Source organism: Triticum aestivum, chromosome 7B (assembly GCF_018294505.1).
Source record: "Triticum aestivum cultivar Chinese Spring chromosome 7B, IWGSC CS RefSeq v2.1, whole genome shotgun sequence".
Classification (NCBI taxonomy): Eukaryota; Viridiplantae; Streptophyta; class Magnoliopsida; order Poales; family Poaceae; genus Triticum; species Triticum aestivum.
The window spans coordinates 6,390,548-6,412,112 of NC_057813.1; the positions used below are offsets into that span (position 1 = coordinate 6,390,548).

The 21,565-nt window shown below is 42.2% G+C and overlaps 2 protein-coding genes across 2 annotated transcripts; both read right to left on the reverse strand.

Annotated features, from left to right (window-relative positions):
- Nucleotides 1-857: 857 nt before the first annotated feature.
- On the reverse strand, nucleotides 858-12,310 carry LOC123161837 (MADS-box transcription factor 25-like). Its single transcript, XM_044579658.1, has 7 exons — nucleotides 12,129-12,310; nucleotides 11,942-12,023; nucleotides 2,154-2,215; nucleotides 1,801-1,900; nucleotides 1,674-1,715; nucleotides 1,459-1,542; nucleotides 858-998 (listed from the first exon to the last, which is right to left on the reverse strand). Exons 1-7 carry the CDS (start codon nucleotides 12,308-12,310, stop codon nucleotides 858-860), a joined length of 693 nt encoding a protein of 230 aa, XP_044435593.1.
- Nucleotides 12,311-15,034: 2,724 nt separating this feature from the next.
- On the reverse strand, nucleotides 15,035-17,090 carry LOC123155854 (MADS-box transcription factor 25-like). Its single transcript, XM_044573998.1, has 2 exons — nucleotides 16,224-17,090; nucleotides 15,035-15,635 (listed from the first exon to the last, which is right to left on the reverse strand). The coding sequence occupies exons 1-2, from the start codon at nucleotides 16,503-16,505 to the stop codon at nucleotides 15,456-15,458; spliced, it is 462 nt and encodes a 153-aa protein (XP_044429933.1). The 5' UTR covers nucleotides 16,506-17,090; the 3' UTR covers nucleotides 15,035-15,455.
- Nucleotides 17,091-21,565: the final 4,475 nt, after the last annotated feature.

The window sequence follows — 21,565 nt, forward strand, 5'->3', positions numbered from 1 at the left end:
TTTCACTAGAGGGGAATATTTTCTATGATCATACCTCAACCATGTCAGTGATGTCACCCATGAACAAACTCCGTAAGATCTCATTGAGGAGAAATGGGATAATAAGTCCTGTGACATGATCGAATCCTCTATTTGTTACACTTGCCTTTTTTATAATATGGAAATGCATTCATTTTGTTTGCGTCGATTGTGATCTCCAGTAGTATCAAAGTAAAAGAAGCGCTTATGGGAACGTGATAGGGTAGGGCTGGCTATATTGTTGGTGGCTAATAATCAGAAGCGCATGGAAATGGGGATAATCTCATCCATTCCTAAACACAAAATACACCGTGACCTCCAAAGTTGTGCAAATTTCTGTAAACGGCCGATAATCTGAATCGCAACACAAACTTAGCTGCCATATTCAAGTCATTAATTAGGTTCCACGCAAAAAACAAAAGCTCATTAATTAGGTTCTGAATTGTGATCAACATATACAAGTGAACAGAAACATAATTAAGTTTACATGTTCGTTCATAATATACTTGATCTTCTCTTGCATCCTTGTTACTATCGAGTAATTAGACTCACATACAAACTACATATGCTGCTATATAACAATATCTGTGACAGCACCACAAAACAAATATGGTTCTAAGCAGGTGTTTGCTTCAAATTGCACACCAAAGGGCTTTGATCGTCACGCATGGACTGAAAATACTGTTGACGCTGCCTGGTGTGAAACAATAAACAGGAATTTAGAAATGTAATTAAATGTGACTTGCTTTTCATGCGATTGAGCACATGGATCTTCTTAATCATTTAACCAACAGATGAATTACAACACTTACTGCATGCAGTGGACGAGATAGTAGATGTTATTCATCCTCATGCTCCTGCTGGCGCAACTCAAGGTCGATATTTGGTTCACGTACTCTAGTCGACAACAATAACCCGGCAGCAGCTTTTGAGCTGCTTCCACTGGCTTGCTGCTCACCCGATGCCATGGCCCCAGAAAGCTAATAACACACATTAATAGTTTGTCGAGTATCAACTTCCTTTCATGCTCTTGAATAAAGAAAACTGAAGCTAGTATGATCAATGTTATATTAGCCAGGGCTCTTATATAATTTGCGACCAGTTCCAAAACCTTTGTAAAAAATTATGCGGTTGCATCGTGTTTCTAGTTTGTCCAACCCAGATGAACTTTTTCTGAAAGATTTATATTTTTACTGGAATCTGTGTTAGACATGATAATACACTATATATATATATATATATATATATATATATATATATATATATATATATATATATATATATATATATATATATATATATATATATATATGCAGTCATGTATTTCGATGACTTGCTAATGCATATGTTATAACATGTGGTTCATCAATGATTATTTTCAAAGTATATCTGGACTTTCATATGACAAGCTAGGATATATTAGCTAGTAGCATTTCTTACCTTCTTCTGCAGCTCTATGTTGTGCTCATGAGCAATGCTCAACTTCTTACCAAGCTCTATATTTTCCTTCTGAATAAGAAATCCCTGCAAAATCAAATTCTATCTCATCGTACCTCAGCTGTTAATAAAAGGCACATATACAGTAATCAGCACTAACTGAGCTAATTTAACACCAACAGCAGCAGAAGCAAGAACATGAAGAGGATGTAGTGAACCTTTTGGTTGAGTTCGTGGATCTCCGCAGCCATAACTTGCTCCTAAAGAAATCAATTGTAAGTAAAGTATGTATGAAAAAAAAATGAAAACGAAAAAAAGTAAAGAGAAGGGCAAAGAAAAGGGTACCTTCCTCTTTCTTACGGAATGCAAGCTCATCTCAACTTGGTTCACCAGAAACTGCAGATCTCGAACAGTGGTACCAGATAGCTCTTCTCCCAACAGTTGCCTAACATCATATCAGGGCACATGGTTTAACAGTATAACTAGCTAGCTTCTCCATTTGTTACAACAAAGTACATGGATTTTCACCGGCATAGTCTTCAAGTGAGAGATCTTGACATGCATAGCAGTATGGCACACTATTTTCGTTCAATTAATTTGCATATGAAACCACTCAAACAACAACTTCTGGATAGCTATACTATTTGGCATTTTATTTCAATGCATGGGTGATACAAACTAAAGGACATTAATATTACCTATTATTATGTTGTAAGTTCTGCACTTGCTGCCTCAAGGTTGTAACCTCCCTCTGCCATAACTGTCCAACAAATAGAAATGAAATAAGATACTAACTACAAGCACACCAAATTAATTAGGAGATCCATAACCGTGCTTCCTTGTGTGGTCTTCTAGTGCACATCGTATATACCTAAGAGAGTGATCTCTAACTTATTTATCTCAAAATGCAAGTATGCATGAGATAAGACCCACTACCACATGCAACCATGCATGAGAAAATGTTTTTTATTTTATTAATCTACTTATATTTAATAAATAGTTTACAACTATCTATAATATAATGCAATAAGTTCTATGTATTTTTTTTAATTTGGTTCATGTGTTATTAATCTAAATAACTATTTCACACAATCAAATCTTATTGAAATATATTGTACCGATTCCCCAGCAATGCGCAGTGTATCATCAAGCTGACCCTATGTTGAACCCCTTCCATTGGTCGACACCTTATGTCCCATAAGGGGACATACATACAAAAAGTTCAGTTGAAAAGGTCACCACTGATGGGCCCGTTGATGAACTTCTATAGGCGACGGGCCCATAAGGGATCATATAGACAATTCAGCTCAAAAGTCACCTGTCACCACTGATGGGACCCTCAGTGATAAATTGCTATAGGCGATAGCCGAGACCAGTGACAAACCAAAAACAAGGGCCCATATGTGGTCTAGAACTCATCGCCGATAGTTTATAGTAGGAAAAAATCGTTATGTAGCACTGTTGAAGTTGCATATTCGAGTTCTGCCACACAAACTTCGGTATTTTGATTTGTGCTACTAGGGATTGCCAAACAATTAGTTGCATACCCATGCGCACCTTCTCACTGAGTTGTCATTACGACATCGTCTCGTTTGGGTTGTTCCTTTACATTTGGGACCCACCACTAGGCCACGTCAACCGTAATGTCGAGGACACTCGATTGACCATTCTGCCCGGTGTGGAGCCAACCATTCAGGCCATAAATTTCATTTTGTGTCGGTACCATGACGATTTGGGTCACGCACCGAACTATGCACGCGCGGCGGTCACCCCTGGACCATGCTCAAGAAGATAGAAATGCTTCTTATCACTACTCCCTTTGATGGTGGTATGCAGATCTTCGTGAAGAACAACAACAATCAACCACAGCAGATGAAGCATGGGCTCTATGGCGACATGGAGATCTTTGTCCAGAAGGTCTCCATGCCCATCAAGCGAGTCCACCCAAGACTAACAAGAACCAGATCAAGATATCTGGTAACAACCATCACCAACCAAGACATGAGAACGACCTTATCCGGCAACGGCTTTCCTAGCTGGCACGCACTCAGCCAGCCTTCGACGGCAAGCTACCTCCTCACCTATGTGTGGCGCAACCGTTCTACATTCGCAGGATCCTCGTGCTAGGCGCCTGGTGGGCAGGCACGCCAGGAGTTGGACAAGACGCAAGGGGTGAATCACTCACCCACGCCACCGCATGGCGCACACCTGGGCCAGGAAGTGTCACACCCCGCGCAAATATGACCATTGTCGTTTTGACAAGACCAGGGTTCGTTCCCAGAAGATAGAAGACGATGACACATCACCACACGTTTAATGCGTTCACCTACCTGGTCGGACCCAAACCACTTCCTTAGCATCGAATCCATTGTGGTACCCCTTGAGAGATAAAAGGAGGGCCAGGCTAACAAAAGGAAGAAGGAAAGAAAGACCCTCGAAAAGAGAAACTAGTAGATAAAGGTTGGACATTTGTTAGAACACCAGCAGGAGCGCACTACACTTCATGTTCCCGCGAATGACTTGTAGCTCTTAATCCACCCACATAAACACACAAAAAGAAAGAGTGGAGTATTACGCAGGCATGCGGCTCGAACCTGGGTAAATCATCGTGTCCATTTCACACATTTTAGTAGTGTGGCTCCTCACCTTCGTGCCCCATCCCCGAACTAGCAAAAGGACGTCACCAATCCACGGTGTCACCCGCTTGTTCTACACATGCGCACCAATATTGAGGAGGGGGATCAGTTGTGGCCGATGTGGGGTCCCATTGTTGAGACCATAATTTCCATCTTTTCACTCTCATTTGGGCCCATCGATATTGAGGAGACTCGTTTGATGGGTCCTCCCGATGTGGGGCCCACAACTTCGCCACATCAAGCGCAACAAAGAGGGAACCTGTTTGACCAATCTTGCCTATGTGCGGGCTCGCCTGCAGCATAGCACATACACATATATTTTGGCGCATAGAGCCCCTTTTATTCCCGACACTTCCACTCACATACTCACACTGCTCCTCCAACGATGCCGCCTCCGGCTCGCTGTTGTGGTGCGCTCCGGGCGCGTGCCGTTCCCACGGGTTTCACGCGCTGCTCCCAATGGTAGCCTCATTGTTTTGTCCCTCTATTTGCTAGATGAATGTTCAGAGCCGAGTAGGGGAGAGGAACTGCTTGGGGCAGTTTGTTTCGTAGGCCAGCTACACTATCTCGTATCGTCGGCTAATCCGATGGTAAGTTAACTACACTCTCGTGGCCTTTCGCAACCACAAACTTCATTTGTATAGTCTCTTCTCCTTCTCTCAACCCACATAGAAAGTATGGATTCCGTTTCATCCATGGCGTCCGACCACCGCAAGCTCTGTTTCCTAGGGGATAACATCGTCATCCACGCATTGGGGAGAACTGCAAGGACAAGCTCGAGTGGTGACTCAACAACGATTGGGAGAAGATCCTTGGCACTTGACATGGAGTACACATGGTATCATTCCACTCGGAAGGGCGCCATCATTCAGTTATGCATCTATGATCATTGTTTGGTATACGAAGTCTGTAGGGGCTGAGAGTCCAAACAATAGGCGCTCTACCACTTCTTATGCAATGAGAAGTATGTTTTTGCTGGCTTCGGCATCGAGGGGGACAAATAGATATATATGGGAAATAACTGAGTACAAAGATATACGAAGGAGTTTTAGATTTTTAGAGAAAAGCAAAATAATAGATAGGTGCGTCCTCTGCCCCACATGTCATTGAGTTCAGTGCCACCAACCTCACCAGACTCACCCCATGTGGCATCTTGTCATATAGTCCCTCGTTCCATCGGCCCTCACGTGTCATTCACGTACCCGCACCCTGTAGATGCCCTTCTTCTCTCCCACATCATTCCCCTCCTTTTTCAAATCATGGACGAGCACCAATTGAGGAAGTGATACAATATAGATAATTACGAAAGGATTCAAAACTTGTTTAATTACATACATAATTAATATGTGGATCTCATAATAAACTACTCCAATCTAGTATGGGTTGCCGAAGCTCAAGCATGTGTGATCCTGTGTGGAAGGAGGCCTCCTTGGTTAGGACCATTGTGTGGTGGTACAGAGTGTGTTCATTGAGAGTGAGCCCCCACGGTAGCGCTCTCATCAACGGGCGCCCACAGATACTTGATTATTGTGGCATCGGCCACCCTCTTGATTTATCGACAAGCAAGACCCAAGCTTATGCAATTGACGGCCTCTAGGTCTATATCTTGGGCCTCAATCTCCACCCTCTCGGCGTACTCACGAGCTCGCCTCAAGGCAAACCAAAGAGATCTTCATGTCTGCCTCTCTCCCGATGTGCTCCTCTAGAGGCAAGGATCGCCACAAGGCATTGTCCATAGAATCCTAGAGCTCCTTGATGTTGGAGTACGTGGGGTCCAACGTGATGTCCTCCTTGGTGAGTGCCAGCAGGTACTCGTCCTCCTCAACACGGGGTGATCCTTCTTGGCGCATACGGCGAGGGTTGGCAAGCTGTCCTCCTCGGCGTCGAGCGGCGAGGCGCCCTCCTTAGGCTAGGCAGAGCGGCACCATGGCAGCGAGGGCTAGGGAAAGCAGTTTTGTGGGGACGGTGAGTACTATGGCGAACGCCAGGGAAGTGCGGTAGTTATAGGTGGTCGACATCTCGAGGCGTGTCATGGGAGAATCAACATTCGGTTATCAAAATTCGATGCAAGCCGTCATGGCATGTGAATAGGAGAATGTTCAATGATGTACCACTATGAAGCACTACTATCCCATCCCATCGGCCATGGGCCGCACATAGGAGTCTACATTCAAATGCATCTAGTAGTCGTTGCAGTTCACATGACAAGTGGTGGGATCCTTGAGGAGAAAACAATTTAAACAAGATGGTGACATGATGACAACTCATGGAGATGATGCGCGGAGGTATGGAACTAATTTTCACAAGCATTAGTGGCAAACACCTAAATAGTGAAGTTTGAGTGGGAGAACTCAAATATCCAAGTTCGATAGTGGCACTGATCTATTTTTTTCCTTTCCACTAAGGTCCCTTCAGTGGTAAAATCGACCCAATGGGAAAACCCAAAGCCCATTTTCTTGTAGCACATACAAAACCCCCCTAATTCACAGATCCTACTCTCTCTCTCTCTCTCTCTCTCTCTCTCTCTCTCTCTCTCTCTCTCTCTCTGTGTGTGTGTGTGTGTGTGTGTGTGTGTGTGTGTGTCTCGTGCAACAATTGAACTTCTTTCTTCCTAACCCCCTTGATTTCTCCCACATTCTCCACCTTCTCCCTGATCCCTCCCATCTTCACTTTCTTCCTCGATCCTTCCTTGACCCTATGACTTGCGGGTGTAGTGTCACCCCCTATCCCTGCATTACAATGATGTTGATCCAACACTTTGATGATCGCACCCCTGTTGCCCCTCCGGAATGCCATCATGCCCATCTGCGCCATCGGATGTGGGACTCCTCCACCATCCGAGGCAACTGTCGTGGGATATTCTTGCCATGGGTCTAGATCCGTAATTGACACCATGAGAAGGTAGCGACGAGAGCTCAGGGGATACAGTGGACTAGGTTGCGCCAAGTATGGTCTACTAGCTCGGCATGTGGGCATGGCCCAATATAATATTTTTGGGTTCCATCATGGTCACCAACAATCCCATTGGTATTTCTTTACTGACAAAAGATCAAACCTAATAGTACAGTGTTTTTGTGCCGGCCCGTATAGAGTCATTCGGCAATCGTAGTATTGTTGAACAACTGAGTGTAATGGATGCACACTTGCATGGGGAAAGCCAATGACATAATCCTTTTTATGGATCTTGACTTGGCTAAGATGACAATATGAAGCTATTAGGTCTTTGGGTTGAAGATTAACATACACAAGAGAGGGGTGTGTTATTTTGGAAAATCCAAGGAGCGCGGACATGATTAAGTGCAACATGGGTTCTTTCCCCTTTAAATGCCTTGGTACTATAACAAATTGTCGCAAGCTTTGTACTAAGACTACAAGGTCAATGAAGACCGCTTTTAGGACTATCTTAGTGGTTGGTAGTCCAAGAATCTTTGCTCCGGGGGTTGCCTGGTCTTGGTTAATTTCGTGACAAGTAGCCCCCCATCCTTATGATTTATTTTTTTGAAGATCCATGAATGGATCGAGAGAGCCTAGGCTACTACAGTCTCAATTCATTTGGCGATCGAATCAACATATGAGATCGTACCATTTAGCATGGTGGTATGTATCCCTAAAAATATGTGTCATCTTAGTAAGGATAAAGTGTGGTAGTTTCTCTTACATAGTACTAAGTATTTTGGGGCAAAAAACACTCATAGTAGTTATAGTTAAACCAATAGGCTCCCACTTTTGAAAGGGCCTCCTAGTGGTTAAGCATATTTTTGTTCAATTTTGATCGCTTAATGTGGAAATGGTGAGTCAATTTGGTTTTGAGAGGATGGGTACATCAAGGATAGGCCTCTTTCAGGTATAACCCCTGAAAATTAGTATTGTTTCTCATAGAAATGCCAATGCTTCTACGATTATTGGAGCTACCACATGTGGATTTTAGCAGGGTTGTCTTTGGCCAGCATTTAGCAGACGGGAATGACAATGTCCCCAAAATTGCAGATATGTGGCTAGCCATGGATCATGGCTTGCTTAAATTATATTACCGCACTTGTGGAGTTCTCACCGTGCACTTGGTGTGTTCGGCTTAGTCAACAAGAGGGCCAATTTTAGGTCTAAATATGTGTTGCATCTTAAATTACCTTTGGACATAAAAGTTTTCTTTAATTATTAGTTAAACATTTATACTAACTAAGGATAATTTGGTTAAACTAATATGGCAGTGGGATACTCATTCTAGCTGTTGTTATGAACAAGAAACCATTCAATATTTGTTTTTGATTGTTGTCTAGCATTTACTACATGGGGACCTATGTATTTAGACTTTAATATTACCATGACATGTAGTATTTTGCATATTTTTGGGTCTTGACTACAGAAGTTGAAAGTGCATCTCCAAGATACCCCATATGGCTTTAGTTATATATGGCAAAACCATCTATGTTCCGCTTCTCAATACTCTTGTTTACTTGCTTTCTAAGGGAATCTCCAACGTTGACCCTCAAACCGCCCGCATCAGTGCAGATCGAGTTGTCCGGTCCCATTTTGCCGTCCAATATAGTACCCCATCAGTCTGGGGACCGGTCTAGAAGTCTGTTTTCCTGCAAACCAAAACAAACTGGGGGCATTGTCGGAGTCCAGACCGCCGCCATGTAGGACTCTGACACCCCCAGCCCACTCAAATCCCCCACCCAGTCCACTTTTCTTCCACTCCGCACTTGCTCCCCCTTGCTTTGCATCTGTATCCTCCTCATTCGTAGCCGCCTCTATAGCCTCCTCCCAAGAATCATAGGACGCATGCCCACCAAGGTGCTTTCCCTCATTGTACTACGCCACCATCCACCCAAGATCCTTCCGTGACTAGGTACCCTCCACACCCCCCCCCCCTGCTGACGACATCCATGGAATACACCACGCCCGACAGGTGTTTGGTGAAATGTCATTGATCTTTTTTCCCGAAATTCTTGTTGTTTTCAAGGGTATAAACATGATGGAGGGGTACTCAGTGATCGAGGATGATCTGTTGTGCAATGTGTGCTTGGCCATATCTGCTGACTTTGTTGGCAGGAACTCAGGGGGCTCGATCTTTTGGCAGCGAGTCCATGCTTCGTCTCATCCGCGAAAGAACTTCACGCAATATAAGATGCACATCATCCATGAATGCAATGTGAGGTCGATATCACATCATTGGTACACCATCGGCACTCTGTCATGAAGTTTTGCGGTGCGCTTCCATGAGTGGAGACAATTTGGCCATCAAGCTCATCAGCTATGGAAACCGTAAGTTTTGCTTCCTGTTTCTCTATATGTTGGTTACTTCATTCATTCACTCAATGTTTCTCTACATGATTTACTACAGGACTGAGGGCAGGCCATTCACGCACATACATTATTGGATGAAGCTCAGGGGGCGGTATGTGTGGGATGACATGCATCGGTTCTGACTCTAGTATCGTTGGATTTGGAATCGAAGAATTCGAAAGACTTGTTCAACATCCGGTCTCAAATGTAATATTTACATTTGAACTATTGTTGTACTAGAGATATTTGCATGTCATTCCTGGATGAGATGTGCTATTTTCTATAATCTTCTATTCCTAAATAGCTACAACCCACTAGCTATTTTTCCTAGACATGCAACTGCCACATGACCACCTCATGCATCCAAGTCATAAATTACATTGTTTTTGTACTCTATGCATGCATGAAAGCACCAAATCATCAATTCGTGCATGTTACTCATAACTTAGTTTTTGCATTAGATTTTGTATTGACAATATATGTGTTGGTCACTTGCACACCTATGTAGTTCACATTCACATTTTTGTTGGAAATGTCATTCTTTTAACTGCAATTCATTTTTTTCTTTCTAAACCATTTTTATTTTATTTTTATTTTAAGCTTACATTCACTTCCCATTAGTTATAGATGTTTTTGCAGCAACTTTTATGCATTATTTTAGCAAATTTCCCGCGGCAACAAGCGGAGGCGCCATCTAGTTATTTTGAGTGTTGTGGTCTTAGAAAAAACAGGGAGCAGACAGTTAGGGAACATAGTTGGATGGCCGGCTCCCGCATTAGTGTCCACAGACTAGTCTGGACCGGTCCACGAACGAATACTGCATCCGTTTTGGGCGGTCACCATTGGAGATTCCCTAAGTACTTTTAGTTCTCTAGTCATCATTGTCTTGCCCTAAAACTCTCAACCCTGAAAATTGGAGTAGCATTGTTTAATTTGACTATTCAACTCCCCTTCCTCTAGTCCTTAAACCTCGATCCCGACAGGAGATTATACATCTTAAGATCTCTCATTTTTTGTTAGGCCCGCAATGATGTTTTGGTCTATTTGATCATGTAGAATGATGCCATGTTTAACAGAAAGGAAGTTCATTCTTGTATGCAGGTGATACTCTCGTGTACCAATAGGTCATAGTCATATGCTTTATTGCAGAAGGTGCAACATAGAGAGTCGATGGATCTTGCCCAAAGAAGCTCGATTGAACCACTAGGGAGTTTATGTCATGGTTGTGATAGTGTGCCAGTGGCGGGCTTATGGATGATTGGAGTAATCTTGTTTGGAATGTTCATATTTGTTGGTCCATGTTTCCTTTATCTTTCCCTCCTTTTGGCAACAAGATAAAAGTTTGATATATGCAGAGGCTGGGGAGTCCCCCCTTTTCGAAAAAAAAATCTTTGTAATGAGGCAATGTAATAAGGTTGTCCATATGCATCTTAGGATGCAGGGCGTTTAGCAAAAGCTAAGATTATCAAAAAGTTTCTACATGGGGAAGAACAATACATATATTTCTTGAAATGAAGAATGGAACAAAATGTGGCGAAGCCTACTGACAAAGTTGGACAATCTAGCTACATATAGTATGTTTTAGAGGTTTTCTAGTGGTCGATATTTTTCTACAATATTTCTAGATAGATGTTTATAGGAATGATTTGTAGTTTCATGCATCAGATATCCCAATCTTAGGTAGCTTGGGTCACACTTGAGAAAAGAAAACATGCATGAAGTTACAAGCAATCGGGCCATGGATGAGTCATGTGATAGCCATGAGGGGATATTTAGAAGAGAAATTGAGTGAATATCTATATAGTCATGTGATAGCCATAGTTTACTTATATACAACTAATGATATTGGCATATGATAGCCACGAAGGAGCATTTAGTGATTCTTTGTTTTCATTAACTACTCTACCATATGCCAATATCATTAGTTGTATATCATATTCGGCCCATCCACTAGCCATTATAAATTTCTGGCCCGAGCATTTCTGTTGATGGCCATGAAGGCCTAGATAGATTGAAGCTGCAAAGATGTGACACACTTACAATTTGGCATCATTCAATCATTCATGCGACCAAGAAGCATTAGGAGAAATGTGCATCATTCACCTGACCAAGACCCTAACCTACTAAATTAGTGAATAAAGATGGTGATCCCCTAATTTGTTTGTGTTACAAACTTTGATTAGAGATTTAGATTCGTTAGGAGTCACTAACTTACGACAACTACTAACAGGTAGGTGTTAACTGTTCAGCTGAATGATTAGCCACTTCAGTTAATTAGTGCAGGGAAATGACTATATATACATCTTTTGCTAGCTTGATTGCTATTTTTCTGAAAAGGAGGAATACCTCCGGGTTATGCACCGATTGGTCATGTAGTCATTTTTATTGCAGAGTTTGACACATTATGAAATAAAAGAAAAAATTCCACTCAAACGCGGATAATCAGAGACCATATGTTGCTAGATCATCATTCAAGCTTGATTGCTATTTGTTTCACCACTTTCTTTTGTTTGGTAAATATATGTGTGGCATGGAAAAGCTACTATGCATACTTAGTTACATACCTTTGCCTCAGATGTTGGATTCAACACTCCGCAGTGCTCCTCTTTTGCCTCCTGGTACCGCTCTAGTATTGCCTCCATTCCGCTGATGAAGACAAAAGAATAGAAACACATCAAAATTATGAGGATGAAATTGAGTAACTGGTAGAGTATTGGGAGGTTGCAGGAACAAATTGTCTAACTAACATACCTAGAGCTCGCGAAGTCGTAGAGGCGACCCGTGCTAGAGAAGACGATGAGCGCGAGATCAGCGTCGCAGAGGATGGCAAGCTCCCGGGCCTTCTTCATCAGCCCTCCGCGGCGCTTGGAGAAGGTCACCTGACGGTTCGTTGTGTTGTCAATCCTCTCAATCGCAATCTTCCCCCTCCCCATCTTCTTCTTCTTCTTCTTCTTCTTCTTCTTCTTCTTCTTCTTCCTCCTCCTCCTCCTCCTCCTCCTCCTCCTCTCTAGATCTCTCCTGCCGGCTGGCCGGCCGATAGACGAAAGTAATTAAGAACCGATCGAAATGGAGCTAAGCTAGAGGCTGCTAATTGTTTCTTCTGGGTGACAATCGACAAGTCTAATCTAGCTAGTTGAAGCTTTCCCCCCAGCTTCTACCTGATCCAGCTAGCTATTTTTGTATTGTTGGGCTTGCTTGTAATGGTCTGCAAACCAAAAGGGATCGAGAGGCCCCATGTGATGACAACACTAACCTAGGCTTAAACAACTCACTAAATTAGGTTAATGAATGGCCCACTACATACTATTTTCCTCGGTGGCTACGACAAGGACGTCTATAATATATAATATTGCTGCGACTGTTCATAGTTTAAATTTTGAGTACGAGGATGGCCTATTGGCTTCGGACATGTTGCCGTAACCTGTGCCGTACAATATGGCGTCAGCTACCAAGCCAGCCTGTTTTTGTTCGAACCATTGAAATAGTCTGGCAGTCGCGTGGTACGTACCTATTCAAAGTTGTAGATTTGTTTCTAACTGAGGTTGGACCGTTGGAGTGGTAGAACCTGCTCCATTTCGTGTTAGGAGGGAAGTGGTTTCTGTTTTCTTCAAAACCGTGTGCTCATACCTCTTACACTTTTCAAAACCAAAGTAGTATGTGGGTGTACACTTTCCAAAAAAAACTGTGTGTCCATATCTTGCAATGTACTCCCTCCGTCCCAAATTAAGTGGCTCAACTTTGTACTAAGTTTAGTACAAAGTTAGTACAAAGTTAGTACAAAGTTGAGTCACTTATTTTGGGACGGAGGGAGTATATGTGAGTGGTACACTTTCTTGAGAACTGTGTGCTTATATCTAGGTAGAGCTATCCAATTGAATCTCGACACGTTATCATATAACTTGTGAGTGGTACATCTAATTTTTTTTTAAAGGTGTGTGCTCATACCCGCAAAATAAAATATAGTGGTGTGCTCATATCTTGGTGGAGCCATCAAATTGTATCTCGGCATGTTACAAGGTAACATGTGGGTAGTACACTTTCTTCATAACCATGTACTTATATCTTGGTACGACTGTCCAATTGTGTACTAACATGGTCGATATGAAAGGCGACAAACGGCATGATTTTTTCTCGACAATCAAGGTACGACCTTTGATGCCATTATCGCACGTCTGATGCACTAACGTGTAAGATTCCAAATCTTACAGATTAAGAAGTCATAGATCTACCACAACCAATAAACCCGGTTGCGCCTTTGGTACGACTGGGCCATGTTAGTAAAACCTCTATTTGGACTAAATACCTGGATTTCAGTTTCTTTTCAATCAATTTCTTGCTTATTGTGATTACAATATTGTTGTCTGAAGTTTGTATTTCAGATACCTCGGAAAAGTTTGTTGGTTGTGATTTTTAACAGATAATAATTGCAGCCGTACTTATTGAGGTGGTTGTGGCAGGATCATTGGCATTTGGGTGCTAAAGGTAACATCCAAGTTATAAAAGGTTAGCTAGTAGTACCATGTTGTTTAAGGTTGCTAAATTGATGACCACACATATGTACTAGCTAGCTTTCCACTTGGCTCAACTAAGAAAGGACAGTTTTAAGGTTAGTAAGTAAAGTGGCCACAAAGCACGATGCAAAAAATGTGCAGTCCACGTGAGTGACGGCGTTCCAATCTTGATTAGAGCCAGTAATGCACTAGATTAGAGTAAAGATGATTTCCTTCCAGATTTGGTGCTCTGGTCATGGCACCACTTGATCTTTAGTATGTAGTCCTTAATGATGCAACCACTCTGATCTGATCTGGTTTCGTTCTTTCTTTTTGCTCTTGCATCAGCTCAGTTGTACGTACCTTCAGGTGTTTTGGGATGAGTGGACAAAGCTGGAGGCACTGATTCTCCCTGGTGCTTTCTTGCTTCTCCAGTTAAATTAATTAATTAGAGCATCTTAATTTTCCCATGTCAAACTACTGGGAAACCGGTCTTTACTGAGTTCATTTGTATTTGCCGAGTTCTACTCCACGGGATCACGGCAAACAACCAGTTTGCCAAATTGCAGACTAGGCAAACACAAGAGCTCAGCAGAGATTCTAGTCTCCAGTTAGCTGATCAGTTATTTATTTATTTTGAAAAACAGAGGCAAAAGATTTGCCTCTGCACTTAAAAATACTTCAGGTTCTTCATGGGTATAAATCCAAAATTAAAGAATATACAAACATGGTGAAAACATTTTGAACAGGCTAGCTATAGATGATCAAGACAACTATATGCGGGAGTCCTATTCTAGAGGATGATCAGCCACACTTGAAGAGACACGGCCTAGACTCCTACATGAGAGAGTAGTGGAGAATTTTCTGCAATAGGTGAAAGCCTGGCGTAACAACTTAAGTGCACATATATATGACGAATCAATACCTAACACAAATATGTCACGTGCCTGCAAATGAAAAGCCTGTATTAATTAGCTTCATTTTATTGATTATTTGCACCATATCAAGACGATACAACTATAAAAAAAAGTTCAACTCCCAGCTTCTGCATTTTTGTGAAACTGTGAACTCAACTACCACAAAGCTGAAACCAATATCAAGCTGCCATGTTATATATAATTGGCAGAACTAGTGCTCTTTAATACTTTTCATATATATAGTCTGACTTGGAGGATAATATGTTGCACCCTTAGAAGAGCCATTCAGTACACAAAGCTGAAACCAATATCAAGCTGCACCATTAATCTCAACCCCCACAAAGATTTTGAATACATAGTCAAAGCTACTTAGTTACCTTGTTCTATAATTCCAAGTTTTGTTCATGGATAAGCTTTATTTCCCTGGAGAGTCGAATATTCTCTTGATGAAAGATGCATCCCTAGAAGGTTGCTTTGTTGAATTATCACGAACGAAATGTAACTTTTTGTAATATATATTGATGTAAACTTTACACGATAATGGCAACAAAGTAAAATTACACACGCATGTGATAGAAATATTGGCGAACCTTCTCGTTGAGTTGTAGAATATGGTTGGTGGAACTTTGTTCCTAAAACAGGCATCAGGAAACATACAGTTATTATCATTCCTATAAAACAGTGTTAGTGTCATGATTAGGGAAGAGGGTACAATGATTAGCATAAATAAGAACAAACTGAGCGAGCTCGGCTACCTTCTTTTCTCTAATACGGTGTAAGCTCTTCTCCAGCTGATTTTCCATTAAACATAAGTCTTTGACTCCTAAGTTTAATAATCTCTCCCCCATTAGCTTCCTGAAAGTCAAACAATAATAGGATGACTTGAATGCATTTTCTAGTCTTTACTCAAACTTATTTAAATTATGTAGGTATCAATGGAAGGAACTGAATTAAAAACTTATACCTATGATGTTCTTGAAGCATCTGCATTTCCTGCTGTAATTTCTGGACTTCCCCTTGCCAAAACTAGAAAGAAAAATACATCTTTTCTATTATCATAAACTTTAAGTTACTGTAAACTGTTACAAACGAGTGTGACAACTTTTGTCCAAAATAAAATAAGAAGTGGTACTATTATGGGTATTTTTCGAATACGCTCTTTTTAGACTTATGGGTAGTGCTAAAAGTATATGCATACAGTAAGAATCAAGCCTCTCTAATTTGACTATCAATATATACATTTATTGGGTCACACATGAGCATAACATCATTACGTTTTTTCTGAAAGTTTCTTTTTATAATTATGTAATTTTACCAACTTATTTACAATAGAATTGGCCGTCAAAGTTGCATCATCCAAACTGCATGTCTACATGTAAAAACATCATGTATTTTGGAGCGTTAAGAGTAAAAAAAGGTTACAAGGAATGAATGCATACCATGACTTGTGACACTGGATTCAGGAGCTGATGTTGCTCTTGTGAAGATTGGTAGTTTTGAATCATGGAAGGCATGGCCGTGCCCATGGTGGTGGCGGTGGTGGAGTTGGCATACTCGTAGAGGCGACAAGTGGAGGAGAAGACGATAACACCGACCTGGACATTACAGAGGATGGCCAGCTCACGTGCTTTCTTCAGTAGACCACCACGCCGCTTGGAGAAGGTGACCTGCCTTCTGCTCATGTTCTCAACCCTCCTAATCACAATCTTGCCCCTCACCATGATAGCTCTTCGATCTCCTTAATTAAGAATATATTTACCCAACTCCTTAATTATATATGTGCTAGTTTTTTTTGCGGGGGTAATTATCTGCTAGCTAGCCAGCTAGATCTTCGCTCCAGTGGTCCAATTAGTAGATGGTTGTGTGTGAGCAGGACTGTGAATGAACTGAATTTATCATGCAACTTGACTAAATTTATCATGCAACTTGCTGCCATCTCTGGAACCTGTGAAAGGGCAACAATATTTTTCTTGCAAATGGGTGTTTCCTGTGTGCACCGTACGAGGTATTGGAATCCGGTAAACGTCACGCCTGGTATTAGCTTTCACAAGTTAGCTCCCGATCCGCACAAAAATTGTAGCTGATTCGATTCGATTTGATTCCTGCCCATGTGCAAGTAGCACCACTTTGTCATCAGCTGTACAAATTCCTTAAAGAAATCACAAGTTATATATGTCGGGCAACTCCATCCATTTCAAAACGTAAGGCCCATTTTGAGCCATTAAGCATTAAGATTTTGACCAATAATTAATCCGTCAATATTGACAGCAATGTAGTGTTCTATAAAGAAATTACAAGTTCTACATATGAAGTAATACCTTAACTTGCGGTGGATTTGTTTGTTGAGATTAGAGCATGTACAACCGGACCTCTCAAACCTGCCTCATTCGCCCGGGCAGGCCGTCCGGTCGCTGCCCGGTCACGATTTTTTGACCCAGACGGGCCTCCCAAATGCCCAGACTGACCTGCACCCCCCATATCCAGCCCAAATATGGGGCGGATATGAGGCCGCCCGGGCGCGCCCGGCACATCAGACCCGACAACCCCACCCAGCCCAAATTGCACCAAATCCCCCCCCCCCAAACTATCGAATCCATTTGCTCTCTCCTCTGTTCTTCCTCCTCCGCGTCGTCCGGCTGACAGCTCTGCCACCGCGCCTGCTCCGCAGCCGTTCCCAGGCTCTCTGTCACTAGCTCCGGAAGAGCGCTCCCGTCCTCGCCGCGGGGGGACTTTGTCGTCGGCCCGGACGCCACCGTGGTATGTCCGATAACTCTCCGGCTCCGCCTTGCGCTTGATGTGTTTGACACATTGACCAACCGGAATTGTTGTGATTTTGTTAGGTAAATGATGGATTCCGATGCTTCGTCGGATGAGGAGTATGGACTGAGGAGCTTGACCAAATGATTCAAGATGAGTTCTTCGATTCGTCGGATTCGGACGAAGAAGTGGACATGATCATGCTCATGAGCATGCAAGAGGGAATGGACCGGCAAGTGGAGCATATTCTCAACTTCAAGGGCTCAATCAATGGGAGAAGAGTGATCAACCGGGACAGAGTGTCCGGAGCAAAGCCACTGCACAATTACTACTTTACTCCCACACCTGCTTTCCCAGATGATCCATGGTTTCGTCGCCGTTTTCGCATGCGGAAACCATTGTTTTTGCGCATTGTGGAGGGAGTGGAGGCACACGACGACTACTTCAAGCTAAGAAGGGATTGCTGCGGCCAACTCTCTTTCCAAGCAAAAGTGCACGGCTTCTCTGAGGATGCTTGCACTTGGTACTGCTGCAGACGTCGTTGGTGAGATGGTCAGGATGGGGGAGAGCACGTGCCTCAAGACTACTGTCAAATTTGCTCACGCCATGGTTGAGGTGTTTGGACCGGAGTATCTCAGAGAACCAAATGCGCGGGACACGGAGAAGTTGTTGGCTATTGGAGAGGCAAGGGGGTTTCTAGGAATGCTCGGATCAATTGATTGCATGCATTGGCAATGGAAAAACTGCATCAAAGGTCTGCAGGGAATGTATCAAGGTCACACCAGAGAGGCCACCATCATACTAGAAGCGGTGGCATCACATGACTCATGGATTTGACATGCTTTCTTTGGAATGCCCGGTTCTCACAACGACATCAACGTTCTTCAACAAACTCCGGTGTTCAGGAGGCTTTGTAATGGGGAATCACCGCCGTGCAACTACACTGTCAATGGCCGGGACTACAACATGGGGTACTATCTTGTCGGTGGTATCTATCCTCAGTAGGCGACGTGCATGTATTTGCATGGATTTAAGAGTATGGATCTAAGATATATGGATGCACGGAAGAAAATATGAGGGTCCGTGCGAACGCGTCCGCGGGCGTTTGAGGGGCCGGATTTGTCAGGTCCGGCTGTAGATGCTCTTAGGTGTCAGAGCTGCCCCTAGCAAACACATCAAATTCTCACGACTTCATAGAGCGCAAGCTAACGACTCGAGATAATTTCGCCACTTGATTATTTCTGCCCCAAAATTAATAAACACACTTATATAAATAACAAGTGATAAGGACAGAAGTTTAGACAAAAATAAAACAACCGAGTGCCTGAAAACACTACATATTAGGATATATGTGCATCTCGTTCTTCTGACTGAACATAATCATAGATATATTATAGGTAGGGTCACAAGTATTGAGAAACTTTACTGGTAGAGTACGGATTGATAATTCCTAGTGGAGAATATCTTTAGTCATATGATGGATTGAAAAATCCTTCCACACATGCGTGATGAGCACATCAGAGGTAGCTCAAAGAGGAAGCCACCTTGATCCACCCAGGCAGGGTAGGGGCTGCACACATTCATCTGTAAGGTATATAGAATATCCATTGCCAAATTATCATTTGATCATACATAAAAAAAAAACAGTGTCCTGGATAGGTCCAAACCTATTCGTATTAGCCCTACCAGGCAATTGAAACAACGGAAATAATATCAAGAATGGATTGCACTTAAAAAAGGCTGCATAATTTCGAGCGGAGGTACTAAGCAGATAGGTCCGTTGGTGCCCGCATGTGAACCAAGGGCGATTAGGGGTAAAATTCATGAATATTTAGACTTAAACATGCACCATGAATAAATTGGTCAATAGTGTAATAGTTTTGATTAATTTACGGTGGTCACATCTCCGGGAAAGATAGAAAACTTACAAATATGTCCCAAACTACAATCAAGTCAAGGCACAAGTACGGCGGTAAGCTCACATATTATTTTTCAGGTTTTGCACCTTGATTATATATGAGAAAAGTATAATTTTCGTCCCTCAACTCTTGGCAGAGTCTAGATTTGGTCCCTCAACTCTGTAATCGGACAACTTGCATCCTGAACTACTAAAACCGGACAAGGTTCAGTCTCTGGACACGGTTTTGACCGGTTTTGGTGCTGACTTTTGCCGGTTTTGTCCGTGTTTTGAGTCAAATTCGCGTACTTTCTTCAAATCCGTTTATTTTATTCAGGTCTGCATACCATTTTCAAGTTCAAGTGTTTTTTTAAATCCGCGTGCTTTCTATAAAAGTTCATGAATTTGAAAAGGTACATGGATTTGAAAGCAATACACGAACATGAAAAAAGTACGCGGATTTGAGAAAAATATGCAAACTAGAAAAAAGTATGCGAATTTGGAAAATTATGTGAACTTGAAAAAGTACATGGATTTGAAAATAGTGCGGATTTCAAAAAGGTATGTGAATTTCAAATTTTTACGCAAAGGTGAAAAGGTACAGAGATTTGGAAAAGGTACATGAATTTCAAAAGATTCACGATTTGAAAGATATACACGTATTTAAGTCAGCACCGGTCAAAACCAGGGTGAGCCAGCCCTAAAATCGCTCAAAACCGAGACCAGGGATGAATCTTGTTCGGTTTCAGTAGTTGGGAGTGCAAGTTTTCCGGTTTCGAAGATGAAGAACCAAATTTAGACTTCATCAAAAGTTGAGGGACGAAAAGTATACTTTGATAAAGGTGGATCCCTATGATCAGTATACAAGATCATAATTGTTTTTGGCAGCTTAATTTACAGGTGGTATAGTTTACCTGATATTATTTTTTCTTAATTTGCCTTTTGGGGCTAATAGATTCTTGTGCATTCCTTCAAGTGGTTTGATCTGATGATAATCAATTGGACGAATATTCGCTAACCACACAACCCTAACAGAATTTCAATTGCACTGTATCGAAGGTAGGGATTAACCAGACAACCTCATCCTGGCTAGCAAAATTCATGAACTTTTAGTGAAAGTGAACATGCATCATGAATAAATTGGTCAATAGAGTATATAATTTTAATTAGTTTATGATTGCCAAGTCTGCATGTAAAATATAAACTTAGTAAATATAGTACAATACGTCCCAAACTTCAGATCCAAAGTCAAGATACAGGTCTGGTGATAGGCCCACATATTGTCTCCCAGGTTTCACACTGATGTGGAGAGCTGAAACATGGTATCGATCTTGTTGGCTAAACGATGTACAGGATTACCAAAAAATTAAAAAGATAACACCATGCATTGGTTGAGTTGGGAGCTGCTTACTAAATCAAAGGAGGGAGGTCTGGGGCTCTGGGCTTCCGTGACATCTATGGTTTCAATATGGCCATGTTAGCCCGGCAAGCTTGGCGTATGCTGGAATCGCCCAACTCCTTGTGTGCCCAGGTCCTTAAAGCAAGGTATTTCCCAAACACATCAGTTCTTGCAGCAGAAAGCACACCCAGGCATTTCCTACACATGGAGTATTCTGAAGGGAGTGTCTTTGCTGAAAGAGGATTAATTTTCTGAATAGGAGATGGCACTTCAGTTAACATTTGGAACGATCCATGGCTTGCTCGGGATGGGATTCAGACTCTAGTAATGCCAAGAGGACAGTGTGTCTTCTCACCAGAGTCTGCGAACTTGTTGACCCTGATATTGAAACCTGGGATGAGGATCTGTATTCTGGTGAGAGCAATCTTCAGGGAAGAGGATGTTAAGTTAATTCTAGCTACTCCTGTCAGGGACGATTTTCAGGATTCCTTGAGTGAATTGCAGAAAACCACCACATTTAGGGCTTCGTTTGCGGAAAATCACCGGGTCACTAATTTTTTGCAAAGATCACCGCGGATTTGGTAAACTTGTTGCAAATAGCACTAATCAGGTGATTTGCTGCGTTTGATCACTTTCTGACAAGTGAGGCCGGGCTGTAAGGTGCTGACTTGGCAAAACAATTGCATACACACCCCTGAATTTCACAAATACGCCCCTATTAAAAAATT

Coding starts and splice junctions, on each gene's coding strand:
- LOC123161837 (XM_044579658.1), bottom strand. CDS start 12,310: ATGGGGAGGGGGAAGATTGCGATTGAGAGGATTGACAACACAACGAAC. Junction 1,716..1,800: donor ATTCCGTAAGAAAGAGGAAG/GTACCCTTTTCT, acceptor TGATTTCTTTAG/GAGCAAGTTATGGCTGCGGA. Junction 1,543..1,673: donor TCCACGAACTCAACCAAAAG/GTTCACTACATC, acceptor TTGATTTTGCAG/GGATTTCTTATTCAGAAGGA.
- LOC123155854 (XM_044573998.1), bottom strand. CDS start 16,505: ATGGTGAGGGGCAAGATTGTGATTAGGAGGGTTGAGAACATGAGCAGA. Junction 15,636..16,223: donor ATCCAGTGTCACAAGTCATG/GTATGCATTCAT, acceptor ACTTTCAGGAAG/CTAATGGGGGAGAGATTATT.